Raw genomic sequence first — 26289 nt, 5'->3', positions numbered from 1 at the left:
GCCTTGTCATTTGGTAATTGAGTATTGTAGTTTGCTTATCATGGACACTTCTGGGCATGGATTAATGGGGGGGACTCGGCGGAAAGAATGGGTGAGGTCTGCACTCTTGTTCCCTAGACCCCTTTTGGATATTAACCTTGGATTCTAGTCCCGTGGGATCTCTATTACTGACCATTTAGCTTTAGGGATGGTATTTCACGAGAAACCTTGATTTTGATTGTGTGGTCCCGCTCCCTTATCCACTTATATTATCTCCCCTTTCCACTCATTATTACCCCATTCATCATTTCTCCCACTTGGGTCCACATTCCTCCGCTAGGTCCACATAGGGTTAGCTCACCCCTTCCCCTTTCCCTCACCTTGGGTCAGGCCTAGAATGATGCCCCAAAGGTTGATGGAGCTAAAAAGAAGCATAAAAGCATATTTTTCCACATTCAACAAGAAAATGTACCACAAAATGCAAAAGATGGTCGAGACAAACACATTTAGCACATGGGAAAAAGCCAATACATTAGCTCTACCCCATCATCATGGCTATCACCCTGGTACCTACAAGTTCTATGAGCCTCCTTCATCATATAGAAACCCATGATTGTACCAACGCCCTTGTGGGCAATGAACCGCCTTACCATAAAAGCGGGTATTCATTACTATATCTTATGCATCATACTCCTACCTCTTGAGCTTCGAGCAGTTAATCAAAGAAAATCATAAAAAGGCAAAAGACATATAAAGAAGAGTGGAAAAATCAAGGCCGGGGCAACTCATGTACCACGATTGCTCTCTTTTATACATTATAAACCCAAGTGTGGACTTCTTTTTTATTAGCTATTCTTGTACCCCAACATGTGGCCCAAGGTTGCCCCTTCTCATCCCCTACTTCATTCACCTATCTATCACATGCCACCACCTTTTGAAGGATGTACCTTGAATATATTATCCCCTTAAGAAGTAGAAACCACTTAATAGGATAATTGGTTAACCCCATTTGGAGTTTAGGAGACATTGGCACATCCCAAAGCCCATTAAGGAAGGGCAATCCATCATGAAGTCCCTACATGTGCTCCATGATTGGTAAGCTCATTTACTCGATTTCTCTAATGAATTGTTGTATTGGAAGGCTAGGGGGCGCATTGGATTTTATGCAGGATTGCAGATGGTCTTCATCTTGGGTTTGGTCTCCCTATACGAGGTCCTAATCATCCAGAGGGCTACATTGGCATATGTAAGGTGTGTCGAGAGCCATGGGCCTCCACAACAGTAAACAAAATTCCATGGATCACCGAGGATGGTCAGAGATGCTCGAGATACTCTTACTGGATGAGGAAGATGCACCTGATTCACCTTTGCCCAGTCGGCCCCACAAATATACCATGCACTTGGTAGCTGACCCGGGACTTGTAGGATGATGTGGCATCCCGTACACCATCATCAGAGCCCTTGCAAACAATTTACAAGCATATTCGACTCATTTGGAGACCCATGAGGTTATTATTGTGCCCTCACACCCATTGGGAGCACCACAGGTTTATTGTTTGGAGAACAGGTGACCAACCCCTTGTCCATCACTTTTGAGGGTCCTACTCTTCATTATGGCACCCATGGACCTCATCAACCCTCTTGGAGGTCCCTACGACATGTATTATTCATTATATGACCTCTTGAGAAGCTTATTCTTTCATTTGTGGGCTAGTTTGGTGGGCTTGTCACCAAAAGTTAGATTATTAGCACATTATTTTATTTTTGGGGCTTATGTATGCCAAGAAGACTAATTCAAACTCCTCATTAGTGTATAAATACAAGTGAGATGAGTTCATTTCCTCATCATCACTTTGGATTGGATCTCTTCTCTCTTGAGAATTTCGCACTTTTTTTTGGAGGATGAATTGGAGCTTTATGGATGAATTTTGATGTGTGGATTTGGTTTATCTTATCTTGGAGCTTCTCTATTGTCAAATTGTGGATGGTTGGATATGTTATATTACATGTAAGAACATGCTTTTAATGTTATTTTTATTTTACTTTTTCATATACATTGGATTGGGATTTTCACTATTTTTAGGGCTAATTGTTGCATGCATTTACTGCTTAAATTGTGAAATTTTGTCTCTATATAGCATCTCTCAATGTATAAGTCATGTAGTTTGATTGAAATCTCCGAGGGATAATTTTATCAACGAACTCATCTTGATAAGCCATCACCTTTTGCACATCGAAGTATAAAAGATGCAAGATTACTTCTCTTTGTCCTAGAAGGCCAGCGAGGTAGTCTTGAGGCCTCCTTATCTAAGAACCAAGGTCGTCATTCATATTTATCATAGACTCCATCCTCCCAAGACTACGACACCGATCTACCAAGAGGCAGTCAACTAAAATCAACACTTTTTCACCTTTTCCTAGGTCTAGCCAAGTTGGGTCATCTACGACATCATTTTCCCGACAAAATAGCTCTCCAAAAAGTTTGATCTCCTAGCCTCTCTTGCACTGGTGTCTCCCCAAGGCCCCCTCCAATTTTGAATCCATTATGATGGTGGAGTTGTGAGAAAAGCCAAGTCCTAGCTCTGAGATCAAACTTTGCCCTAGTGTCCCCAAGGCTAGTGCCTCATAGGATCAATTCAACAACTTTAAGTGAAAATGATTTCTGTGATCCTTTCCCCCTCCTTGTATGGGTTAAGAACATCATTGGTTGCTAAAATCTTACCTCCTAACCTAGGCTAGGTCTTCTTGGTCCCGTGTCGTCCCATTCCTTTGAAAAGATAATTCTTCGGGAACCATCCAAGGTACTAATTTCAACCAGGATTTTAGGGATCAGGAAACTCTTTCACAAGTCATATTCCTTAAACCTAACCCTCAAATCCTCCCATCCTTCTCCTAGAAGACCTTGTACCTTGCTTAGAAAGCAAGCAAGCTCTATTCTTCAACCTCTTCTGGAAAAGGATTATTTGGGTCACTCCACATCCACTTACCGATTTATCCTTCATTAGTGACTCCATAATATATTGGGTCTCTTCCCATCGGTGAAAGTCCGTAAGTAGTAGGGAGCCTTAGCTGAGGTGACAGTGGGCTAAGTCTCCATTTGTTGCCCTTGGTCTAGCATTTTCCCTTTAGGGATCCCCTTTAGGTCCCTTGCTAGTTTGAGCGGTAACATGGAGGAAAGCCTATCAATCTCAGCATGTGCTACCGCTTAGTCCTGCTTCTCCTGCTTGTCCTTCTTTCTGAGAGGACATTGGGTACTGTAGTGGACAAACTCGCCACACCTGAAGCACTTGATCTTAGATAGGTCCTTCTTCTTGTTTTGCTCCCCCTACCCCTAACTGGGACCCTTTGATGCAAGGGCCATATTCTCCTCCTCCTTCACACCCTTTGATTCATTGTTACTACTACCACTGATGGAGCTCTTTAGAAGAGCTCGCATCAACTCCTCCTGCTGTAAGTCAGCCCACATTTTGTCTCATCCTGGTAATGTGTCTCTACCTAATAAACTTTGGACAAAGACTTGCCAATCCTCATAGACAATGTTCAGTGTCAACCTCACTAGCACTGATGGTTGAGGCATTGCCCCAACAGCGGCAAGCTAGACTCGGACCTTCTGAATCTTGGTGAGAAAGGGATCTATGCCTTCCCCACTCTGCATCCTTATGCATCTCAGATTTTCTTCTAGGAACATCTTTTGTCGCTCGAAAGTAGCCTAGTATAGCCTGGAGAGAGCTACCCACATTTCCCTAGTAGTATTCTTGCCAGAAATATGTGAGACTACGTGATCTCGGACTCCATCCAAAATCATCCTCTTCACCCATGCCATTTCCTTCCTGTATTCCTCTAGTTGATCTGCATCCTGGGGAACTGCCACCACATTATATATGTAGGCTTTTAGGCCATATTCATCTAAAAGGAAGGACATCCTAGACTTCTAGATGATATAGTTGGAACCACCCTCCAATCTATCTTGATCTCTAATCCTTGTTGTGGCCATCTTTGAACAAGTCGAAAACTCCATCTTTCCATCTACTTGGTTGTTGCTTTGCTACTTGCACTCCCTTCTGGAATGTGTGGATCTGCTAGCTGCTACTAGCAATCTACCTCGGACAATCAAACTTCTGAGACTCGAAGTTCCCTGAGGGAAACTTTACCTCCATTGTGTGTGCTTTTCTCTTCCACCCAACACTGATTTTACAACTGAAACTGCTACAAAACCCTCTGCGTCCAACCAAAAGTCCGCTTAGTGAAAATCTGAGTTGTCGTTGCTCCCTCTGACTGTTGGAATTACTATTCTGGGCAAATCAACTATTTTGCCAACCTACAATTGAAAATCGAACTTTTGCCCTAGCAATTCAGCCTGCCTCTTTGGGTACTGCACAACCTTTGAGAATTCTGGCTTGTTGCTCCCTCTGACTAGCAAAATTCTCAACTCCGCTTCCGAGCTTCCCGCTGATCACTCACGCTCTAATACCATGTGAAAATTTCATCTATCATAGCAACTGGAAATTATTTTCCTAATTGTTAATTTATTTAACAATTTATTTGCAGCTTGCTATGGCAAATACCAAATAATTCACATTGTGATTTTCACAAATAAATATTGCGGAAGAAAAATAGCGCTGGAAACTAAGAAAATATAGCACACACAAAATTGACACTATTATTTTTGGACAATTGTTGATCCAAATTGGATCCTAGAACACTCTCTAAGTTTACATGAACTCTTTAAAAATCATGCCAAAGTTTCAAAGTCTTATAAAGATCAAGCTTATCATAGATATCCTCGTAACAGTTGCAATTTGTGATCAGCGTGGAGCAACGAGGACCCTCGGTCAAGCGCGCAGACCGTCGGCCCATGGTAACGCGCGTTGTCACAAATTAGCAAAACCAAAGGTCATTTCAAGAAACGAGGGTCGTTTCCGATATGCGATTAGTGACAAGTTGCTAATCGCATATCGCAGGGCAAACCCCTCAAAGAAGGAAGGGCCACAAGCTCCGGACTTGAAAAATAATAAAATGCAATGGATATCGTTTCGATTCCGTCAGAAGCGGGGTCCCACAAAAACCGACAGGATATCGAAAGGGCTTCGAGCGATAAGCGGTTTCAACTGAGTCCCACCCAATGCCATACAATGGTTGCCACGTGTCCGCAGAAGAGAGAGAAAACCACTCACATCGGACGGATAAACATCATGTTACTTATCCGCCCGATATGGGCGATGACCATAGGATTTGGAGGCCCCAGATCAATGGCGAAGACACGTTCCGATGGATGACCAGATTTGACAGGGTCGACAGGCAGAGTTTTATAAGATTTGAAGTCCAATATGGACAATGCATTAGCAGAAGGTCATGTTTCGCGGGCATTCTTGGAGTTAATGGAATAAATGGTCGTTTCAAATATGTCCAAGAAAACTAACAATCATCTGTTATGAATTAGGTGGCCACCTCCCTGTGAGGTGTTATACAGTGATGATTACGTAGAACAAAGGGATTCAAACGGACAGAGGCAGGGGAATCGGAAAGCTGGGAAGTGGAAACGAACAGTCAGAAAGCAGATTGGCTTTAAAGCCACGAACTGACAGAGAGAGAAGCAGGCAAGTTAAGAAAGCTAAGAGCAGAGAGAAGAAGTCGAGCTGACCTACAGAAGCAAAAGCAACATCGAGCCAAAGTCAAGACAGAGACAGAGAGAGTCAGAGAGTCTGTGTGCTCCAGAGAAGGCTTGAGAGGTTCAAGTGCACCCCTCTGTAATGTCTGTCCTATATGAATCTCAGATTGAGCTCATACTACCGTGACCAATAGAGGTCGAGAGTCAATAAGGAGAGTCTGTGAACTCCAGAGACTTGGGGAATCCAAGTACAGTCTTGCTGATTTATATCTGTGTGTGAGACTCAAATTGATCTCACTGTTGTAAAAACTCTGCTTTGAAAACATAATAGAGAGGCCACCACTGAAGGCTGGACCAGGAGACGTAGCCCCGGAGTGTTGGGTGAACTCCTTATTAAACTTGTTGTGTTTATATGTTTGCCTATTATGTTTTCTTTAACTGCTTCATTGCCTGTGTATTTCGCAATCTTATCGATTCGTTGCATAAAATAACATAGGCACATCCATGCACATGAGTTTGTAATACCTTATTAATTGTCTTGGATCAATTCCAGATCAAGTGGTATCAGAGCTCTAGGTTGCTAAGGTTAGACAAGTTTGTGCTGGATTCTTTTGTTGAATGATAACTAGATCAAAGCTTAAATTAGGAGAAGGAGAGTTGGTTGAAGCTAACCCAGAAATTGGAAGAGTCTATCCTAAGAGGAAAATGTCAGAAGAAAGTCCCTTGGAATCAGACTCCCAGTTCATGGACAGTTTCATGACCATGAGAGCCATGATAGAAGAAATGTATGGAGAATTTAAGAGAGGTAGAGGTGGAGAGTCATCAACCTCCAAACAAGATAAAGGAGTAGAAGAACCTCTTCTAGTTGCCCACCAAGAAGGCAAAGAAAAAGAAGAGAAGCCCTCTCCACCATCTCCCCCATCATCACCTTCATCATCATCTTCTTCACACAAAGAAAGCTCTGAAAAGAAAAAGAAGAAACCTTCTTTGATTAAATTAGATGTGAAGTTTGATTTGCCAGTTTATGACAGAGAATTGAATGCAGAAAAGCTAGATAACTGGATTAGACAGATTGATGTATATTGTAGAGTGCAGAACATCGATTCAAAAAGGAGAAAGATTCAGCTGGCTAGCCTACGCCTTGGAGGCACCGCCTTGATGTGGTGGGAAGGTAGGACACAAGCTGATTTGAAGAAGCATGGTAAAATTCTTTCTACCTGGAGTGAATTTGTTTTTGCAATTAAAAAACAATTCTATCCACTAGCTTATATGCAGCAAGCTATGATGAGTTGGCAAACTCTTCGCCAATTGAAAGGGAAAAGTGTACAAAGCTACACCCAAAAATTTAGAAAAAGAGCTTTGATTCTAGGCATTTCTTTAGACGCACCTGAAACTTTGCTGAAGTATAGAGGTGGTCTACATAGTTATTTGAGACATACCATTCTCATGTTTAATCCCACTAGCATAGATGAGGTATCTGTTCAGGTTACACATCTAGAGGTTAGAAGAAAGAATGTGAACCCAGAAGTTGGGGGATCATCAAAACCCACTGCAAGCAAGAGCAAAGGAAAAGAGAAAGCAAAAATGGAAAGAGAGGAAGACAAATGTTGTACAACATACCAAACCTTCATGCACTCACTGCAAGAAGGATGGGCATGATGATGAACACTATTGGATTCTGCATCCAGAGCTGAAACCCAAGAAGTATGATGGCAAAAAGAAGAAGATTGTTGCAGCTATTCAGAAGGATTTGGGGTCAGACTCAGGGGATGAAACAACAATCGCAGCCACAAGTATAAAAGGTAAAAATTCTGAAGCATCTACTAGTAATTCTGCACAATCTATTGATAATGAAGAAAATGAGAGGAAAAGACATGAGCTTTTTCATATTAGAGTTATTTCCAAGCATCAAAAGATTGATACTTTGTTTGATAGTGGCTCACAAGTAAACTTAATTTCTGAAGCAATTGTAAAGAAACTGGGATTACTAACCACACCTCACAAGAAGCCATATCCATTAGGTTGGTTATGTGATAAAGCAAAGCTACAAGTAACTAGACAATGTAAACTTAGGTTTTTTTTTGGGTTAGCATTTGTAGATCAGGTTGAGTTAGATATTGTTCCCTTGGATATATGTGGAATTGTTTTAGGAAGTCCTTACTTGTATGATAGAAAAGCCATTTTCTATAGAGCTGAAAACAAGTATCAACTCGTTAAAAATGGAATTGAATATATTGTAAGAGCTCAGAAACTCAAGAATAATTACACTCTCATAAACTCAGGGCAGATTAAAAGAATTGTAAATTCATGCAAGCAATTTTTACTGATGGTTGTAAAGGAAAAGAAACTTGATAAAACCAATATATTTGGAGGTTGTAATGCTAAACAACAAGCTGATTTAGAAAAAGTTGTTTCAGAATATGATATACTATTTCAAGAACCTAAAGGTCTGCCACCAAAAAAGGAAATAGTATATGATATTAATTTGCAGCAAGATGCTCCATTGCCTAACATCGGAATGTGCAGGTTGTTCGCTTTAGAGAATGCAGAAATCAAGAAGCAGGGACAGGAGCTGCTCGAGAAAGGATTCATAAGACCTAGCACATCACCATGTGGGTCTCCAATTGTCTTGGTGAGAAAGAAAGATGGCTCATGGAGAATGTGCATTTATTACCGAGCACTGAATAAAATAATGATAAAAAATCGTTATGCCCTTCCTCGCATAGATGATCTATTAGATCAGTTGAAAGAAGCTGTTTATTTTTCCAAGTTGGACTTGCATAGTGGCTACCATCAAGTCAAAGTTGCAAAGCAAGATGCATAGAAGCCTGCTTTCAAAACAAAGCAGGGATTGTATGAGTGGTTGGTTATGCCTTTTGGCTTAACTAATGCTCCTGCTACTTTCATGAGAGTAATGAATGATGTACTCAGGCCTTTTATTGATGATTTTGTCATTGTATATCTAGATGACATTCTTATATGTACTAAAACATGGGAAGAACATTTGAAGCATGTAAAGCAGACTCTAGATGTTTTAAAAAGAGAAAATCTTTATGTTAAACTATCAAAATGTGAATTTGGCAAAACATCTTTGAATTATTTGGGTCATATTGTAGGGGGTGGTGAATTGAAGATAGATCCCTCTAAGGTTGCAGTCATTGTAAACTAGTCTAAACTCAAATCTGCTACAGAAGTTAGAAGCTTCCTAGGAACAACACAGTATTGGAGAAAGTTTATTTCTAAACTTTCCTTGATTGCAACTCCCTTACATGCTTTAACAGCATTGAACAACGTGTTTCAGTGGAAAGGCAAACAACAGAAAGCCTTCGACACCTTAAAAGAAAAGATTAGTACAGCACCAATACTAGCACTGCCCGATCTTCAAAGACCATTTGAGATTGAAACAGATGCCAGTGACTATGCCATGGGAGCAGTGTTGATGCAACACGATAAACCCATATGTTATCATTCTGAGACATTTAATTCTGCAGTAGTTAATTATCCCACATATGATAAAGAATTGTATGCATTAGTACAGAGTGTGAAAAAGTGGAAACATTATCTAATGGGCAAAGAGACAGTTATACATACTGATCATCAACCACTTCAATATTTACACTCACAAACTAAGTTGCAACAATCAAGACACTATAGGTGGATGGGTTTTCTACAACAGTTTCATCTTGTCATCAGATATAAAAAGGGCATACACAATAAAGTTGCAGATATGTTGTCCAGACCAATCATAAATGCATCTACTATACTTAAGCATAATTCAGTATTGCATGAAAGCTACATTGAACAATATGCTCAAGATATAGATTTCAAAGATGTATATGCAACTTTAAGTCATGGCAAACAAGTAGAAGAATTGGATTATCATGTTAAGGACCAACTCTTGTATCATTTGGGAAAGTTATGCATTCCTCAAACCGAAAGAGTAAAGATAATTCGAGAAGCACACACTTCTCTAATATCAGGTCACTTTGGTGTAAGTAAAACAGTTGCACAGCTGCAAAGATTTTGTTATTGGCCCAAAATAAATGAGACAATTTCTAGATATATAGGAGGGTGTACCATGTGTGCTAAAAGCAAGCCCAGCAATAGAAAACTAGGCTTGTACACTCTACTACCAGTTCCTTCTCATCCTTGGGAAAGTATTTCCATGGACTTTGTTGGGGGATTGCCTAAATCTAGAAAAGGTCATGACTATTTATATGTTATTGTAGATAGGTTTAGCAAAATGTGTATTTTAATACCTTGTAACAAACAGATTACAGCTAAACAAACAACAAAGTTGTTCTTTCAGCATGTATGGGTTCATTTTGGATTACCCACTTCCATTGTATCTGATCGAGATTCCCGATTTGTTGGGAAATTTTGGTCTAGTCTGTGGGAATTGATGGACACCAGACTAAAGAAGAGCACAACCTTTCATCCACAAACAGATGGCCAAACAGAAGTGGTCAACAGGAGAGTGATCCGGTTGCTCAAAGGCTATTGTAGCAAGCATCCCAAGCTTTGGGATGAACATTTCTGTTATGTGCAACATGTTTACAACCGAGCTAAACATTCTTCTACATAGAGATCTCCTTTTGAGACCTGTTTTGGTTTTATACCAAGGTCTCCCTTGGATTTTGTCTTTGGTAAAGACATAGCTGTTGATGGACACAGTGATGTGGACAAGGCAACCATGTTCATCAAACAAATCTAAGAGATTCAACAGGCAGTACAAGAACAACTGGAAAAGAGCCAAGCCAAGTACAAGGCAAGGCATGATAAGCATCGGATTGAGAATAGTTTCCAAGTTGGTGATCAAGTCTCGCTGTATATCAGCAAAGATAGAATGCAAGGTGAAGGTAAGAAGCTGAAGCCGATAAGGTATGGACTTTTCAAGATACTTGAGAAAATCAGAAGACACAGTTCTGGACAGGAAGGTGAGAACTACTCGCAAAGGGGATGTTGAGTACCTCAGGATTGGACTCAAAGGTTCAAAACCAAGCAGTGCAAGATGGATAGAATTTGGGCAAGCGAGGAATCTATATCCTCACTTGATTGATGCTTAAAAACCAACTTTTGGTGGTCCAAAAGCTTTTTCAATGGGAAGGTCGTGATCCAAATTGGATCCTAGAACACTCTCTAAATTTCATGAACTCTTTAAAAATCATGCCAAAGTTTCAAAGTCTTATAAATATCAAGCTTATCGGAGATATCCTCGTAATAGTTGCAATTTGTGATTAGCGCGGAGCAACGAGGACCCTCGGTTAAGCGTGTAGACTGTTGGCCCATGGTAACGCGCGCTGTCGCGAATCAGCAAAACCAGAGGTCATTTCAAGAAACGGGGGTCGAAAAACCCCTCAAAGAAGGAAGGGTCGCAAGCCCCAGACCCGAAAAATAATAAAATGCAATGGATATCATTTCGATTTTGTCAGAAGCGGGGTCCCACAAAAACCGACAAGATATCAGAAGGGCTTCGAGCGATAAGCGGTTTCAACTGAGTCCCGCCCAATGCCATACAATGGTTGCCATGCATCTGGCAGAAGAGAGAGAAAACCGCTCACATCGGATGGATAAACATCATGTTACTTATCCGCCCGATATGGACAATGACCGTAGGATTTGGAGGCCCCAGATCAATGGCAGAGACGTGTTCCGATGGATGACCGAATTTGACGGGGTCAACAGGCAGAGTTGTATAAGATTTGAAGTCCAATATGGACAATGCATTGGCGGAAGGTCGTGTTTCGCGGGCATTCTTGGAGTTAACGGAATAAACGGTCGTTTCAAATATGTCCAAGAAAACTGACACTCATCCGTTATGAATTAGGTGGCCACCTTCCTGTGAGGCGTTATACAATGATGATTACTCAGAACAAATAGATTCAAACGGACAGAGGCAGGGGAACCAAAAAGCCGGGAAGCGGAAACAAACAGTCAGAAAGCAGATTGGCTTTAAAGCCACAAACTGACAGAGAGAGAAGTAGGCAAGTTAAGAAAGCTAAGAGCAAAGAGAAGAAGCCGAGCTGACCTACAGAAGAAAAGGCAGCATCGAGCCAGAGTCAAGACAGAGACAAAGAGAGTCAGAGAGTCTGTGTGCTCCAGAGAAGACTTGAGAGGTTCAAGTGCACTCCTCTGTAATGTCTGTCCTGTATGAGTCTCAGATTGGGCTCATACTATTGTGACCAATAGAGGTCGAGAGTCAGTAAGGAGAGTCTATATACTCCAGAGACTTGGGGAATCCAAGTATGGTCTTGCTAATTTATATCTGTGTGTGAGACTCAAATTGAGCTCACTATTGTAAAAACTCTGCTTTGAAAACATAATAGAGAGGCCACCACTGAAGGTTGGACTAGGAGACATAGCCCCGGAATGTTGGGTGAACTCCTTATTAAACTTGTTGTGTTTATATGTTTGCTTGTTATGTTTTCTTTAACTGCTTCAGTGCCGGTGTATTTCACAATCTTATCAATCCGTTGCATAAAATAACATAGGCACATCCATGCACATGAGTCTGTAATACCTTATTAATTGTCTTGGATCAATTCCAGATCAATTGTCCCCGAAAAAACCCAACTTGGGAAAATCAGTGCCGCAGCTGACGGTTTTATTATTATGCAACAATGAAAAATTTAGAGTACAATCTAGATGCCGAAATTTGGCAATCCTACATAGAGAAATATTAGCAAAAATCTAGTGAGGAATTTTCCTCACCGCAGGGGCAAATCAGGGCTCTAACTGCAACTCCAGGTGAGTCGTCCAAATTGCCTATGCGCAGGCCTGCATCACCCTAGTGCAATCCCTTCCCACGCTCAAGCTTAATCAACTTCTCTTGTATCCATCTTGTCTGCCACAAGCTGAGAAAATATCTCTCCGACCTTTTGGAACCCTTTCCCGACCTTTGGAACTGAAACTCAGCTTCTCTATAGAAAAATCGAACTGCCCTCTTGAGGCTTCTGCGCAGCCCCTAGGTCAACTTCACTGTGGTTCTTCTACTTCTCTGCAAATGCATTCGCTGGATTTGGAAGACCTCCTCCAGCCTCACTACCCTTGCCCCTCACTATCTCTACTTCCTCATTGAAGCTCGAACTCTCGGGCAACTCACTGATGCTACTCTAGAAAATTGAATTCTTCAAGTGTCTCTAGTGTATTCTCCATCACCACATCGATCCCTTCTTATATCTTCCTATTGGGACTCCAACAGCCAAGATTAAATCTTAATCAATGGCTCACACCAATTATGGATCGATCCATGTGAGTTTATAGAGAATTCTCACCTTGACTTAATTAATTTTGATTAATTAACCAGTTTTCTTAAGTTTAGACTTAAAAAACATTAAAAAATTGGTTAATAACCTAATTAAGTCATCTCTAGGTGGAATTTCCAGAAATGATTAATGGGTTTTGGAGATCTCGTGTATTCTAGTGTTTCCACCAAATTTCGCGGCCAGAACACATCCGATGCTATAGAAACCAACAATTTAGAGTAGAGCTCGTCTCACCAATCGGACTACTTCCTAGACCCATAAGAGTAGCCAGAGATCCATTCAAAGTTTCCCTCTTTCAACCTCAAAGGCTAGGAGTATTCATCACTCGTACATTCCCCCTAGGACCATACAGTTGAACCCCTCAACGATTCTAGATGACTTTGACAACAAGCCAATGCCCTATTCACCCCCCTCACCCTTGACCATCAAACTCAAGAGACCTTGAAATCATTGGCCCCACTGTCTGATCTCTCTCTCTCTCTCTCGATAGGTTCATGAGTCGTCCAAATTCATTTAGTGTTTTGTATCATCATACCTTTGTCACAATTTCATACATTTGCGATGATGTTATACTAATGTAGGTTTCTTTTTTATATTATTTTCAGCATTTCTAGGAGTTGCGCTCGCACTCCCACATTGTATTCATACTAGTTGTATTCTTCAATCCCATTGACCTACTTTTGTGGTCATTTATCAAACATTAATACAATTATCTTATCTTATCTTAACTTGAACCATCTTATAACATTAATTCTTGTACACTACTCTCATAAATTCTTGGATCTTGCTTGGGTTCCCATCTTCATCATCCTCCTTGCTTAAGGAAGTGTTCTAATCATTGTTCATCACTCTTACTTCCTAGTTTGGATAATTTCTTTTAGCTTTTGGCTTTGGAAATTGCATCTCATGGTGGTCACAAAGCACTCCTCTTTTCACACTTCAATCGATCTTCTCTCCACTACAATCTCAAATAAATGTTTAAACATCAGTGTGAGAGGTAGAAGGAGCATCCTTCCCGTAAGGGGGATATATGTGTGTGTGTGTGTGTGGGAGATTGGGAAACTTGTTGAGATTTTCCAAGAGGATCAAAGCTACATTGTATAAGGAGTCCCCCAACAAAAATATCGTGTTCCCACATTTTGGAGACTTGAGGACCCTTACAAAACATGCCTAAGCTGCCAAGGACTTCATCAGGGACACTAGGACATGCCGGCTGTCCCCAATACGTTCTGGGCAGATTTTAAAGGACATTCCAGACAGATTTCAAGGATGTTTTGGGAATATTTCTGGGATGTTCCAGGATAATTTTAGGGATATTCTAGGCATATATATTCAACTTTGACAATCATGGACATTGATGATTAGAAAATATGCTCATTTTTCCCATCCATTATTTTTGTATTGCACTAAAATTAAACCTACCGTTCAAATTACAGCTCAAAACATGGGTTTTATATGATGGGTTCAATTTGGGTTTCTAATGATTTAAACAAGTTAACAACATTATAAGTTATAACAAGCAAAGCCTCCATATTAAGAAACATGGGAATGCAACATTTCGAAGAATTGATCCTTGTAGTTATTGCTCTTGTTCTTCTCGTTTTATGTGTATCTCAGCATTTACATATTGCACATGGGTTTTCAGGTGTCATTCAAGTCTACTACTTCCACCATCCCAACCTCAAGTATTGCATAAACAATCAAATAGCATTGACTCAGATTGGATAATAAATGTTTGAATAGATTCCTATTCAATCACCTTCTTAATCTGAAATATGAATTTAATTTCTTTACAAAACCAAAGTGTTTTATAGTAGTTTTAAACAATTTATTGAGAAGGAAATGCCTTTTATGTTTTAACATAATCATCATTAACAAGAAATATGAGGAAGAAAAGTTGCTATAGGGATAGTTCTCTGTCTTATACACCCTTTATGGACCTTATTGCAAATCGAAAATAGTTACACTTAAGTTTCCTAAAGCTAACCTGCATTTTTCTTATGCCTAGTGGCCAATTATGGAATGCCACTTTACCCTTTTTTAAATTGCTACAGGGTTTCCAAAATTGACAAGTGTAAGGGCTGTGGACAATACTACATAGTCTAACTTGTTATGCTTACAAGCTTGAAGCAACTACAAATATTATGGTAAAATATGAATTATTATTATTATTTCCATCCCTGTGAAAATTCCTTAAACCCGGGAATTCCTACTGCAACACTGATGATATTTCTCCTACTTGTTAGATTTACATAAACAAGTTATTCGCAGTTTGCTACAGAAAACATCGAAATACACACATTACAGCCTACACCAATTAAATTATCTGCCGAAACAAGAAACTGAACAATAGAGAAAGATACACACAAGTGATACAGTTGTTTTTGGACAAACGTCCCCAGAAAAAACCAATGCGGGAAAACCGGTGCAGCGGATTTGAGGGTTTTTATTATTAAGCTGAAGTATTTCTGAATACAACTATTGGATGTCTTCCCGACAATGCAATTACAGAGAAAATCACTTAGCAGAATAAACTGGTGAGATTAACTCACTCTACACTGCAAGTCCCGCCTGATCCGGCAGCTGAACTGCGAGTTCCCCGGCTACTTCTGTGTTGCCCCTGCGTCAGCTCAATTGAGAATCGATCTGCCTTCAAAATCCTTTTCCAGCCCTCCTAGCTCAGAAACATCAGCTTCCTCAGCAAATTCGAACTTCTGCGCTGGAAGCTAATGCATTGCTCTGTGTGGGGCTTGCATGAAACCTTCCTAGCTCTGCATCACCCTCTTTGCCCTCTCCGTTGCCTCCTTTATGTGTCTCTCTGCCTCTCTGTTGAGTATCCTTGGCTCCGGAGAAGATCCTCTAGCCAAAACTCCCTCTGCCCCTCTCTGCAAAAGCTCACTTCGAATTTCTCTTCCGGCAGCTGCTCTGCTTCAGAAATTCGATCTTTTGAACTCTCTGTGTGTTTTCCAAATGACCCTCAAGCTTCCTTAAATAATCTCCTCGTTGACATTCAACGACGCATATTAGAATCTAATCAATGGCTAAGATCATTTTTGCTTGATCCTCGTCTTCTTCTAGAAGTTACACCCACGGTTAAATTAATACCCATTAATTATTTTATTTTACTAAGTTTAGAATTAGGGTCCCATTGAAAATAATTAATTATTTTAATAAAATTGTTTCTAGGTGGAATTTCCCAAAATGCTTTTTGGATTCTTTGGAATACATGTGCCCAAGCCTCCCTACAAAATTTGATACTTAGATCACATCCGATGCTACCCGAAATCAACAATCCCCAACTTGTTGTCCCTTGAAAAATTTGGGGGTGCTCTATAGCCATCCCAAGGACATGCCCCCCAGTCCTCGCCATTCTTCCATCCTGAAAACCAATGTAACATGGATCGAAGCAATATCCAACTATGCCAAGAAGGCTTAACCCTCTCCGATTTAACTCCCTGCTCCTTGTCTTTCTTCTTTCCAAGTAGCATTGTTGTCTTATTAGATTTCAAATAGTTAAAGGCTTTTACCCACTTAGGGAATCAACTCTCTCTCTCTCTCTCTCTCTTTATTTGCATGTCAAAAGGAAACTAGAAATAAACCCATAATTTTTGTTGTTTGTCATTTGCATTTAGATTAAGGGGAAAGAAAATGGTTTCACTTTTGGTCCCCACAATTCTCATTGTTTGTCATTTGCATTTGGGTTAAAGGAAAAGAAAACGGTTTCACTCCTATTCTTTTGCTTTCCATTTCAGCAAATTCTAGATCAGTTAGGTTAGCTAGGAATCAAGAAGAGAGCTATCAAAATCACTTAATGCCTTATTAATTTTCCATTCTTAGTCATCTCAATCACTTGGATTAGCTGATAAATAAAATAAAAACAACTACCTTCAGCCACAGGACCCTAAATAACTTAGTGTGCCTTACCTTCCTGCCATCCCTTGTTTTCCCAGTTTTTCCCAAAAGCTTTGGCAACTCTATGCTACCAAGTCTAGTCATCATAGCTCAGCAAACATCATTTTGGGGATGTGCTGCCTCACTGCCTTAGGGGCTGTTCCTTTTACTCAGATGGCCACTCTCCTAGGTTAGTTGTTATCCTAGTCAGAACATAGTCATCCCACCTGTTCCTCCTAGGTTTGGGACGTCTATTGCTTCCATAAGTTACCCAAACAAATTTACAAAGAGGAAAATATTCCTCAATTTTTCTCATTGATGCAAAAAGCAAACATGGTGCAAAGCAAGAAAAATTTTCTTAGTTTCAGATACACTACGCACATGCATCATAAATCAGTCATTTTTTGTTATGAAATGAAGTACCATGTAAGATCTGCAGACTCAATATCATATTCCACAATAAATATTTAACCAGTTGCAGTGCAAATATATCTGCAGTCTTATGGTGCTACTAAGAGAGACACACAAATGAAGTTTTCCACTTAAATTCACCAAGAACCATTGCCAAAATCATCCATCAGGAATGAAACAAAGTTTTCCACTTAAATCTCAACTTTAAATTCACCCAGAACCATTGCCAAAATCATCCACGAGAAATGAACACGTTACCAGTAGAATGAGTGAATCTTCAAGAAGAGTACAATCTCAAACGTGACAAGATGGGTGCACGACATAAGGGGCAGTTCGACAAATTTTGGCTACAATCCCTACAAGTCTGATGAAACAAAATTAAGGTCATTGAAAAAAGAAAACTGAAGCATTATGCAGTGTTTTCTACGAATAGCAAACAGGAAAAGAATGATGTCTAGTTTTCTCTATACTCACCATATGTCCACAACCAAGTGCCATGTCTCTAGAATTGGTCAAACAAATGGGGCAAACCTAAATGCAAGATCAAACAGAATTTTCAGAACATCATATAGTTCCATAATTAGAATTAAAATAGCAGCAAATTGTACAGTTAACACAAAACACCCACAGATTATACACGATAAACATACCACAAAAGAACTGAAAATCTCTACCTGTGCCTCACTTTCAGAACTCATTCTTGTCGGGGAATTCCCTATAGAACTGATGCTATGTGAAGCTGTTGATTGGAGGGTTGTGGAGTCTGGATTGTTTGACACAGCAGCATCACGTTGAATCATTGGCAAAGGAGGATTATGTGGCACTATATTTGGAACCCTTCCTACACGTCGACTGTAAACAGGGCAAATCAAATTGATCTTCTGGAGTGAATAAACAAGAAGCATAGCCAACCTTCAAAAAACATTATATAAATGAAGTTGGTAGTATACAAGTACCCTAAAATATTGAGTTCGACTGTTGCTTTATACTGAAATGGGATCTCCATAAGTGCAGCAAGTGCAAATGCTGCTTCTTTTGCAGATTGTGGAAGATTTTTTGACATAATGCTTGTAAAGTTCACAAACTGCAAAAGGTATGCAACTCCATATCAGAGCCCAACATAAGTGTTGGCCAAGTTTGATATCTTTCATACGTAGCATTAATTCAATAAAAGTTCAGAGACTGCACTATGGATGCAACTTGAAATCAGAGCCTAACATATATATTTTGCCCAAGGATCATTTTCCCCCAATACAATCTTGACTGCGTGAAGATGGAACATATAATCAAAAGATTAGTATGACAAGGCACCAAACATGTTGACTATAGAAGTAAATTCAACTCAAATCAAACACCCAACTGAGAACATGTTAGGGGATAAGTGGCGCTTTAGACAAAAGCTATGATGCATGCATAACAAACTAAGGAAACTGATTCATCAAACTCGTTCACCAGGAGAATGAAGTCCATAAGATTTTTACAAACAAGATGCTAGATTTACTTGCTATGCTTATATGGCCATAAAGAAAGAAACCTCAATTTTATTAATCAAGGCTTTAAACTGGCTTCCTCCCCAAACCACTAGATTCAGCTTGCAGGTTTGAAATCCTACAGTCACTGCCCCCTCTGCCTCTCTCTATCCCACGAGCGAATGTGCACATACACATACACATACGCACAGTCTCTGTCACTCCAGAAGAATGGAACTGTTGAAACCATGTATTGCATCTATTCATGTTTGCCACTTAAATCACAACTAGCATACAGTTATATTTGCATCCACATAAATATAGATAGAAGTAAATAAAGAAAAACAAGAACTTTAAATGGAAGAAAATGGCACCTGAAAATTGTCAAATTCACGGCGAGGGAGTTTATCATCAAATTCCTGCATCACATCCCAGGGACCATCACCAACACCCACCAGTACTATTGATAGAGGATAATGACTGCACAAATAGAAAGGTGTAAGAACTACATCAGTTTTAAACAAAAACACATAAGCACTACTCCATATAGTGCAATGTAAGTGCTGTGACATGCCTTGCAGTAGCTATAGCATCGATTGTCTTCTGTTCTTGTGGGCTTATGTGCCCAGACATTGTATCACTGTTCCTGGTTACCTGCAAATGATCAGGCCACCATGGAAAAGCACTGATATGAGATGATATAATAAGAATTTCAATCATTCAACACTAAATTTTTGGATAATGGGAAGGTTTATGGCAAGGATAAACCATGTAAATCTGACTGTAATGAAGCAAGAAGCCACAAGTGCAGGCAATGAATTCCAATAAGATAATATAGAGTGAGTTGACATTGTTTTACTCCAGACTAAAAAGCAAGCAAATGGTATCTTTAATACCTGTCCATCTGCAACAACAACAAGAACATGATACTGACCACCACTGTTTTCCACAATGCCCATTGCAGCCTCAATGACTGGAGCAAAACTCGTTGGACCTGCCACAGAGCAATCAAAAAGATGATATGTCAACAGATAAAAATATCACAAAACAAAACATTATTCAGTTATCTCTTTCGGAAGTGACGAGCACAGGGAAATAGAACAGAAATATCACTATTCCTCAGTTCATTACAGAGAATTCAACATATCAAGCAGGGATAGAGTTTTGTTCATGACTATGCACCTTGATACACCTCCATGTTGACTGGTTTTACAACAAGAATTTATACAAACGTCATTGACATCCCTCCACTTACAAATTTAGGGAAAACATGAACAAAGCATATTGTTATATGAAAAGAATTTGTTTGTCCATCATGATTAAGAAGATAGATGAAACTAGTAACTTCCAGTCCTTATCAAGTTCACAGCTGCAAGAATCATGTACCAACGTTCTTAAATATGTGAAACAGTTATAGGCTACGATGGTAAAAGAGGATACATGTACTATTTACAAGAAAGAGAAATTACTTTCTTTTGCCGAAAATAAAGGACTAGTAGTCAATAACAAATTAGGCCATTTAGGGGATATCACTATAAAAATGGGTCATTTACCGATACGAATCTTGTTTATTGTTACCCACCAAAAGTGGGTAACCCATTAAGGAAAAAATTTCTCCTCATTTGACAGCCGCTAGCCAGCAAGCCCCATGATTGCCAGCACATAACATTATGCCAGAGTTCTCCACTCATTGCTCCAGTCAGATCTCTCTCCCTTCTGGCATTCTTCTTGAAGGAAGGTGGGTCGTTTTTCGGCATGTACTCTAACCATTCTTGCAATCATGGGTTTTCATTTAATGTTATGGGAATATTGATATCGATCACGGGGAAACCTGGATGATTGACCAATCTCGATTGTATCTTTGCACCCACACTTCACTTGGGAGGTTGGTCTTTGACTCTAGTCCAGGGGGACCTCCTCTAAGGGTTTATGGTTTAAGAATGACACTACTGGGGAGGCATTGATTGGGATAGCATGTCCAAGGTAATCCATACTTACCACTTTCCATCTCTCCCAATTATACATCGCCATTCTTTGGGTTGGTAGTCATTTGTCATTGGGATTGGCACCCTCTATCCACATCCTTAAGTCAAGGCTTAGAGAATTGGCTTCAAAGGTTGATGTAGTTGGAAGAACGTTAAAAGCATATAAATCCACAATGAAAGAAAATGTAAGATGCAAAAGCTCGCTGGAACATATTTAGCGTATGGGAAAAATCCTAGCATGAGCTTTACCCCTCATTAGCCATCAGTCGGTTCCTTAAGCATTTAATGCTTCATATTAAATAAAGGAACTCTTAAATGACTCAACCCCAATGAATGAGCTGCTACATCTCAAAGGGGTGTTGGAAAAGCATAAAGTAAGCATGGGCTCCTAAGATATGCACCAAATAAAGACAAATCATTAATGTAAAAGGCTGCTAGAAAGGTGGAAAAAGCAAGAAAGAGGAAAGGGATAACTCATGCCACCATTATTGCTCCCTCCTTAAATCATGTATGTTCTGTAAACTATTGTGGATATTCTACTAGACAGTTTTTCACAATAGATTTGATAAAATTATACTTAGAATTTTGAAATCTATACTATGCAAATTATTTTTCCTTGGACTTCTGGATTTATTAAGTTACAGCTTCGTGCATGCAATATGTAAAATGCGGAAAATAGAGAACAAACAAAAATACAATCACTCACAACGATAAGAACACAAGATATACCTTGGGAAACCCTTTCAGAAGAAAACACAGCTGGAAGGTGAGGTTTCTTTGCTCTCTTTCTCTAAATGGAAAATGGATGCAAATACAAAGAAGTGCGGCATGTAGCCAATGCACTGTTGCAATACACAAATACTCTTTATTTTATATCTCCCTATCCACTCTTGGCTACTCTGCTCATCTACGGAATAAAATGCACTCAAACAGAATGGAACCCCTTTTCCTCCTAGTGGCCCCATTATAACACAACCAGATAGCCTACTAATGGTTAAGTTTGACTCCTTCAAATCTTAACTAGAGTTACAATATGGACTCTTATAGAGTCTTTTTCTTCATGATCATAGGACAAGCCCCTTTTCCATGAGTAATGGGGCTTGATGCAGCATCCTCTCGAATCATGAGGTCAAAACAAGAAGGTCAACTTTCGAATGGCATGACGTTTACATACATACTCCAATCAAGGCAATTCTTGCATCATTGGAAAGGTCTTTGTGTGTAGAATAGCACAATATAGAGCGACATTTTTGTAGCAAAGTTTTACCCCCAAAAAACGCCATTTGATGCATCAAACTACTCCTAGAAGGTTTCAGACCCCAATTTTCCAAATTGGGACCCACTAGTAAAAAGGGTCCTATGAACTGATTCCTCCACTTCTTCCACTATGAAATCATTGAGATAGATGACAAACAATATAATGATCCATTCTAGATCACACCTCCCCATTTTGGGAGGATTTTAGTCAAAGCTTCTCTCTGTGCACTCGAACTATTTCAGACCTCGGTTCTCACTATGATTTCGGGCTTCCTACAGCTTTGGATGCTTCAATAAAGTCAGATTTCCTTCCAGACTTCGGACGACTCCACAATGACCTCAGATTAGTACAAATAAACTTCCTTTTCTTTAATGTCTCCTTGAATACTCGTGTTCCTCGTAGATAGTAGAACAAATTGTTACATACTTTACTACCTTCAGTTGACCTTGGATGGCAAACAAAAATGAACTTCTAAGCAACTCAGATTTGTATAAGAGAGCGACAAGTATTCCTTGTTTTGTAGCTCTTATTGGAGACCTTCACATGAGATGATGATGTTGAAATTTCTAAGTCTAACACGTTAGAAATCCCTACTACATTATCTGGTTTAATTTCTCCTACTTGTTCATTCCATTAACAAGTTATTTATAAATATAAATACTGAAATAAACACAAATGCAACCTTAACTCATATACAGATCAGCAACTGAAATAACTGAGACAATCACACAAGGGACACCATTATTTTTGGACAATCGTCCCTGGAAAAACCCAATGCGGGAAAACCGGTGCAACAGATATGAGGGTTTTATTATTATGCAGTTTTTGAATACAACTAGGGTGCCAGAAATGGCTCACCCAACAAAGAATGTCCTCGGCAGTAATACCTCTCCTCGGAGACAAATATTCCAGCTGATCAATCACCGGATGAACGATCCCACAGCAACTACAACAACTCCTTAGCTAGACAGCGAAAGCTGCTCCAAGCTTCTCTACTACTCTGCGTCACTCTGCAGGGACTGTGTCACCCTTCCTAGCTCACCAACACTCAGTCTGCCCCACAAAAAATCTCCCAGTGCTGCCTCTTGGCCTTGCGTTAGCTCTACTAGCCTCTGCACAGCTACTGAAGCCTCTGCGTCAGCCCCTTGGCTCTTTGCGTCAGCTCTCAAACCCTCTGTGTCACCCACACTGGCCTCTTCAGCCTCTGCATAGCTCCCAGCTCCCTCTGTGTCAACCTTTCCAAGATCTGTGATGTCTCTTTGGCACCATCTTTGTCTCTCTGCTATGTATTCTTGGCCTCATGCCGAACTGCCCCTCGCTACAACAGATCACTAGCTCGATTCTCTCAGCAAAACCCTACTCCAGAAAATCGAACTGACTGATCAATTTAGTGTATCTCCAATTGACCCTCATGCCTCCTCTTATACTTTTCCTATGGAGTCTTCAACGGCCGAGATTAAGTCCCTAATCAACGGCTAAGATTAGATTTGGCTTGATCTATGTCATTTAGAACATTCTCACCTAGTTTTATATTAATACCCATTAATATTTTAATTTTCCTAAATTTAGACTTAGGAACCCCATTAAAAATATTAATTATTTTAATATCTCCCTAACCGGGTGGAATTTTCCCAAACCATTTATGGGTCTTGGAGATCTTATGTGCCTTAGCCTCTCCGCCCATGGCTAGAGCACATTCGATGCTACCACAAATCAACACTCCCTCTTAGCGCGGAATGTGCTCTAGTAATGCTTCACCATGGAAACATCACACTGATCCTCCACACTGGTACCTTTGCTAATGCTTGGCCTACTGCCTCACATCATCTGCATTGTTGCTTCCTGTGCTACTGCCCACGACACTGCCACTGCCGCTACCACTGCTACATCTGTACTGCAACTCCCTCTCAATATGTTGCCCATGCTACCCCTAGCACTGCCACTGCTAACTGCTGCACTGCAACTCAATTACCGAGAAGTAGGTAAATGACTTCTCCCAAATACTGACATCCCAGTCAGTCTAGAAGCCTTGTGAAACTGAAGCTACCTCTGCTGCTATCCTGTGCTCCCTGCTGCCACCACGTTGCTGCATTCACCTCTGTGCCTCTCGCACTACTGCAACCTGTACTGTGTTGCCTCAGATTTCTGCACCCAAGCACTGCCTTGCTACTCCACTACACTTTTCTCCACCCGACCCCTGTCATCCCGCTATTGTCGTTATGGACTCCCGTAGCCGAATATGATCCAAGAGTTTGGGCACCTCAAGGATCCTGCCCCTAGTTTGTAGTCCTCCTGACTACAACTTGATGTCTCCGCACCTCTTCTCTAGAGGTGCATGAGCACTCATGGCACAATCGTCATCAATCTCGACTTCTTTCTCCGCCTTAGCTGGAGCTTCCTTGGAGTCGGAAGTCTCTCCCTTGTTTTTCTTCCTGGGACACTGGGATGCATAATGTCCCATCTCCCCACAATGGAAACACTTCACCTTGGAGATGTCTTTCTTCTTCCTCTTCCCTTGTTGTCCCGCAAATGCTAGAGTCGCATCCTCCTCCTCCTCTTTCTTGATTCGACTTCCCTTGCCACTACTCCCTGCCTTGGTCATCCGCTTGATCTCTTCTTGGCAAAGAGATGCCCACATCTCCTCCCATCCTGGAAGAGTGGCCTTGCCCAAAATACTTTGGACAAATGTCTCCCACTCCTCGAAGATTGCATTCAAGGCGGTCCTCACCATGAACTCTGGATCCGATGTAAACCCCGCGGAAGTAAGTTGGTCACAAATCTCCTGCAATCTGAGAAGGAAGGGATCTATCTGCTCTCCCTTCTATATCTGATACGACTGCAACTGATTCTCCAATAGCATCTTCTGCTGCACGAAAATGCCCTAATACAAGGTCGTCAAAGTGTCCCACATCTCCTTTGTTGTGTTCTTCTCAGCAATATGTGGTATGACATTATCTTTGACCCCATCAAGGATCATGCACTTCGCCCTCGCCATTGCATCCTCATACTTCTCTTTCTCAGCTTGGTCAACTGGGATAGCCACATTTCTCAAGGCAAAGTCGTTGATGCGATGTCGATCCAACGCTACCAGGATCCTAGCCTTCCAGATGACAAAGTTGGAGGCCCCATAAAACCTGTCCTGATCCCTTAGTTCGTTCACTACCATTTCAGCTCTTCTTCTGGACTCCCTCTAAGTTTTGATTTCCCTCCTGGAAATCCCCCTCTAAGTCCTGATTTCCCTCCTGGAAATCCTCTGGCCAACTATCGAACCGCTCCTCTCCAATCCTCCTTGCCGCTGCAACTTGGATCTGGATTTCTTAGCTAGAAATCCTCAAGGTAGCGGCTCCCTCTACCTTGGTTTCGTCTCCTTAGGTATTGTTCTATTCTGACAAAACCAACAACCCGCCAGCTTCTCAATCACAATCTACCCACAGCTCCCCAAGCCCCGGCAACTGAAGAAACTGAGCCTTTCAAGCTCTACGCAATCTCGACAACGGTGGAATCTGCTCCTCCTGGCCACAGCATCGATCCTTCCTGGCTGAGAAATATGACTGGGCACTGAGTAGGTTTGATCTACGCCTTTCTACCTCTGCGCTGACCCTCCTCTTAGCTCGAAATGATGACACAGGCCCTCTGCATCACTTCTTCTCTGCTGCTTCTACTACGGAACAACGTTGTCTCTCGGGACAGCTGCTATTGCTGCAAATTCTCCAGATTACTGCTGGTGTCTTCAGTTCTCCTGTGATCTGCAATTCTCTGATACCATGTTGAAATTTCTAATTTTGACACGTTAGATATCCCTGCTGCATTATCTGGTTTAATTTCTCCTACTTGTTCATTCCGTTAACAAGTTATTTATAAATATAAATACTGAAATAAGCACAAATGCAGCCTTAACTCTTATACAAATCAACAACTGAAATAACTGAGACAATCACACAAGGGACACCATTATTTTTAGACAATCGTCCCCAGAAAAACCCAATGCGGGAAAATCGATGCAGCAAATATGAGGATTTTATTATTGTGAAGTTTCTGAATACAACTAGGGTGCCAGAAATGGCTCACCCAACAGAGAATGTCCTCGCCAGTAATACCTTTCCTCGGAGACTGATATTCCAGATGATCAATCACTGGATGAACGATCCCACAGCAACTACGGTAGCTCATTAGCTGGACAGCTAAAGCTGCTCCAAGCTTCTCTACTGCTTTGTGTCACTCTGCAGGGACTGCGTCACCCTTCCCAGCTCACCAGCACTTAGTCTACCCCACGAAAAATCTTTTGGCGTTGCCTCTTAGCCCTGCGTCAACTCTGCTAGCCTCTGCGCAACTACTGAAGCCTCTGCGTCAACCCCTTAGTTCTTTGCGTCAGCTCTCAGACCCTATGCGTCACCCATGCTGGCCTCTTCAGCCTCTGCGTATC

General features: G+C 40.8%; 1 protein-coding gene across 2 annotated transcripts in view; it reads right to left on the bottom strand.

Annotated features, from left to right (window-relative positions):
* Positions 1-17177: 17177 nt before the first annotated feature.
* The window catches only part of LOC149248638 (E3 ubiquitin-protein ligase RGLG3-like), a 239397-nt gene continuing 230285 nt past the window's right edge, over positions 17178-26289 (bottom strand). For both annotated transcript variants that reach the window (XM_089458486.1, XM_089458485.1), the window contains exons 6-12: positions 19520-19617; positions 19198-19277; positions 18998-19103; positions 18111-18238; positions 17829-18006; positions 17629-17685; positions 17178-17518 (exon numbers count right to left, since the gene is read on the bottom strand). In XM_089458486.1, the coding sequence (XP_089314612.1) occupies positions 17432-17518; positions 17629-17685; positions 17829-18006; positions 18111-18238; positions 18998-19103; positions 19198-19277; positions 19520-19617 (734 nt within the window). In that variant the 3' untranslated portion in view covers positions 17178-17431. The remainder of the gene's footprint in view (positions 17519-17628; positions 17686-17828; positions 18007-18110; positions 18239-18997; positions 19104-19197; positions 19278-19519; positions 19618-26289) is intronic.

This window comes from Pinus tabuliformis, chromosome 7 (assembly GCF_031772625.1).
Source record: "Pinus tabuliformis cultivar Carrire ecotype Pingquan chromosome 7, CPIR1, whole genome shotgun sequence".
NCBI lineage: Eukaryota > Viridiplantae > Streptophyta > Pinopsida > Pinales > Pinaceae > Pinus > Pinus tabuliformis.
The sequence above is the reverse complement of the archived record's forward strand: the minus strand, read 5'-3'. Positions and strand labels throughout refer to the sequence as shown.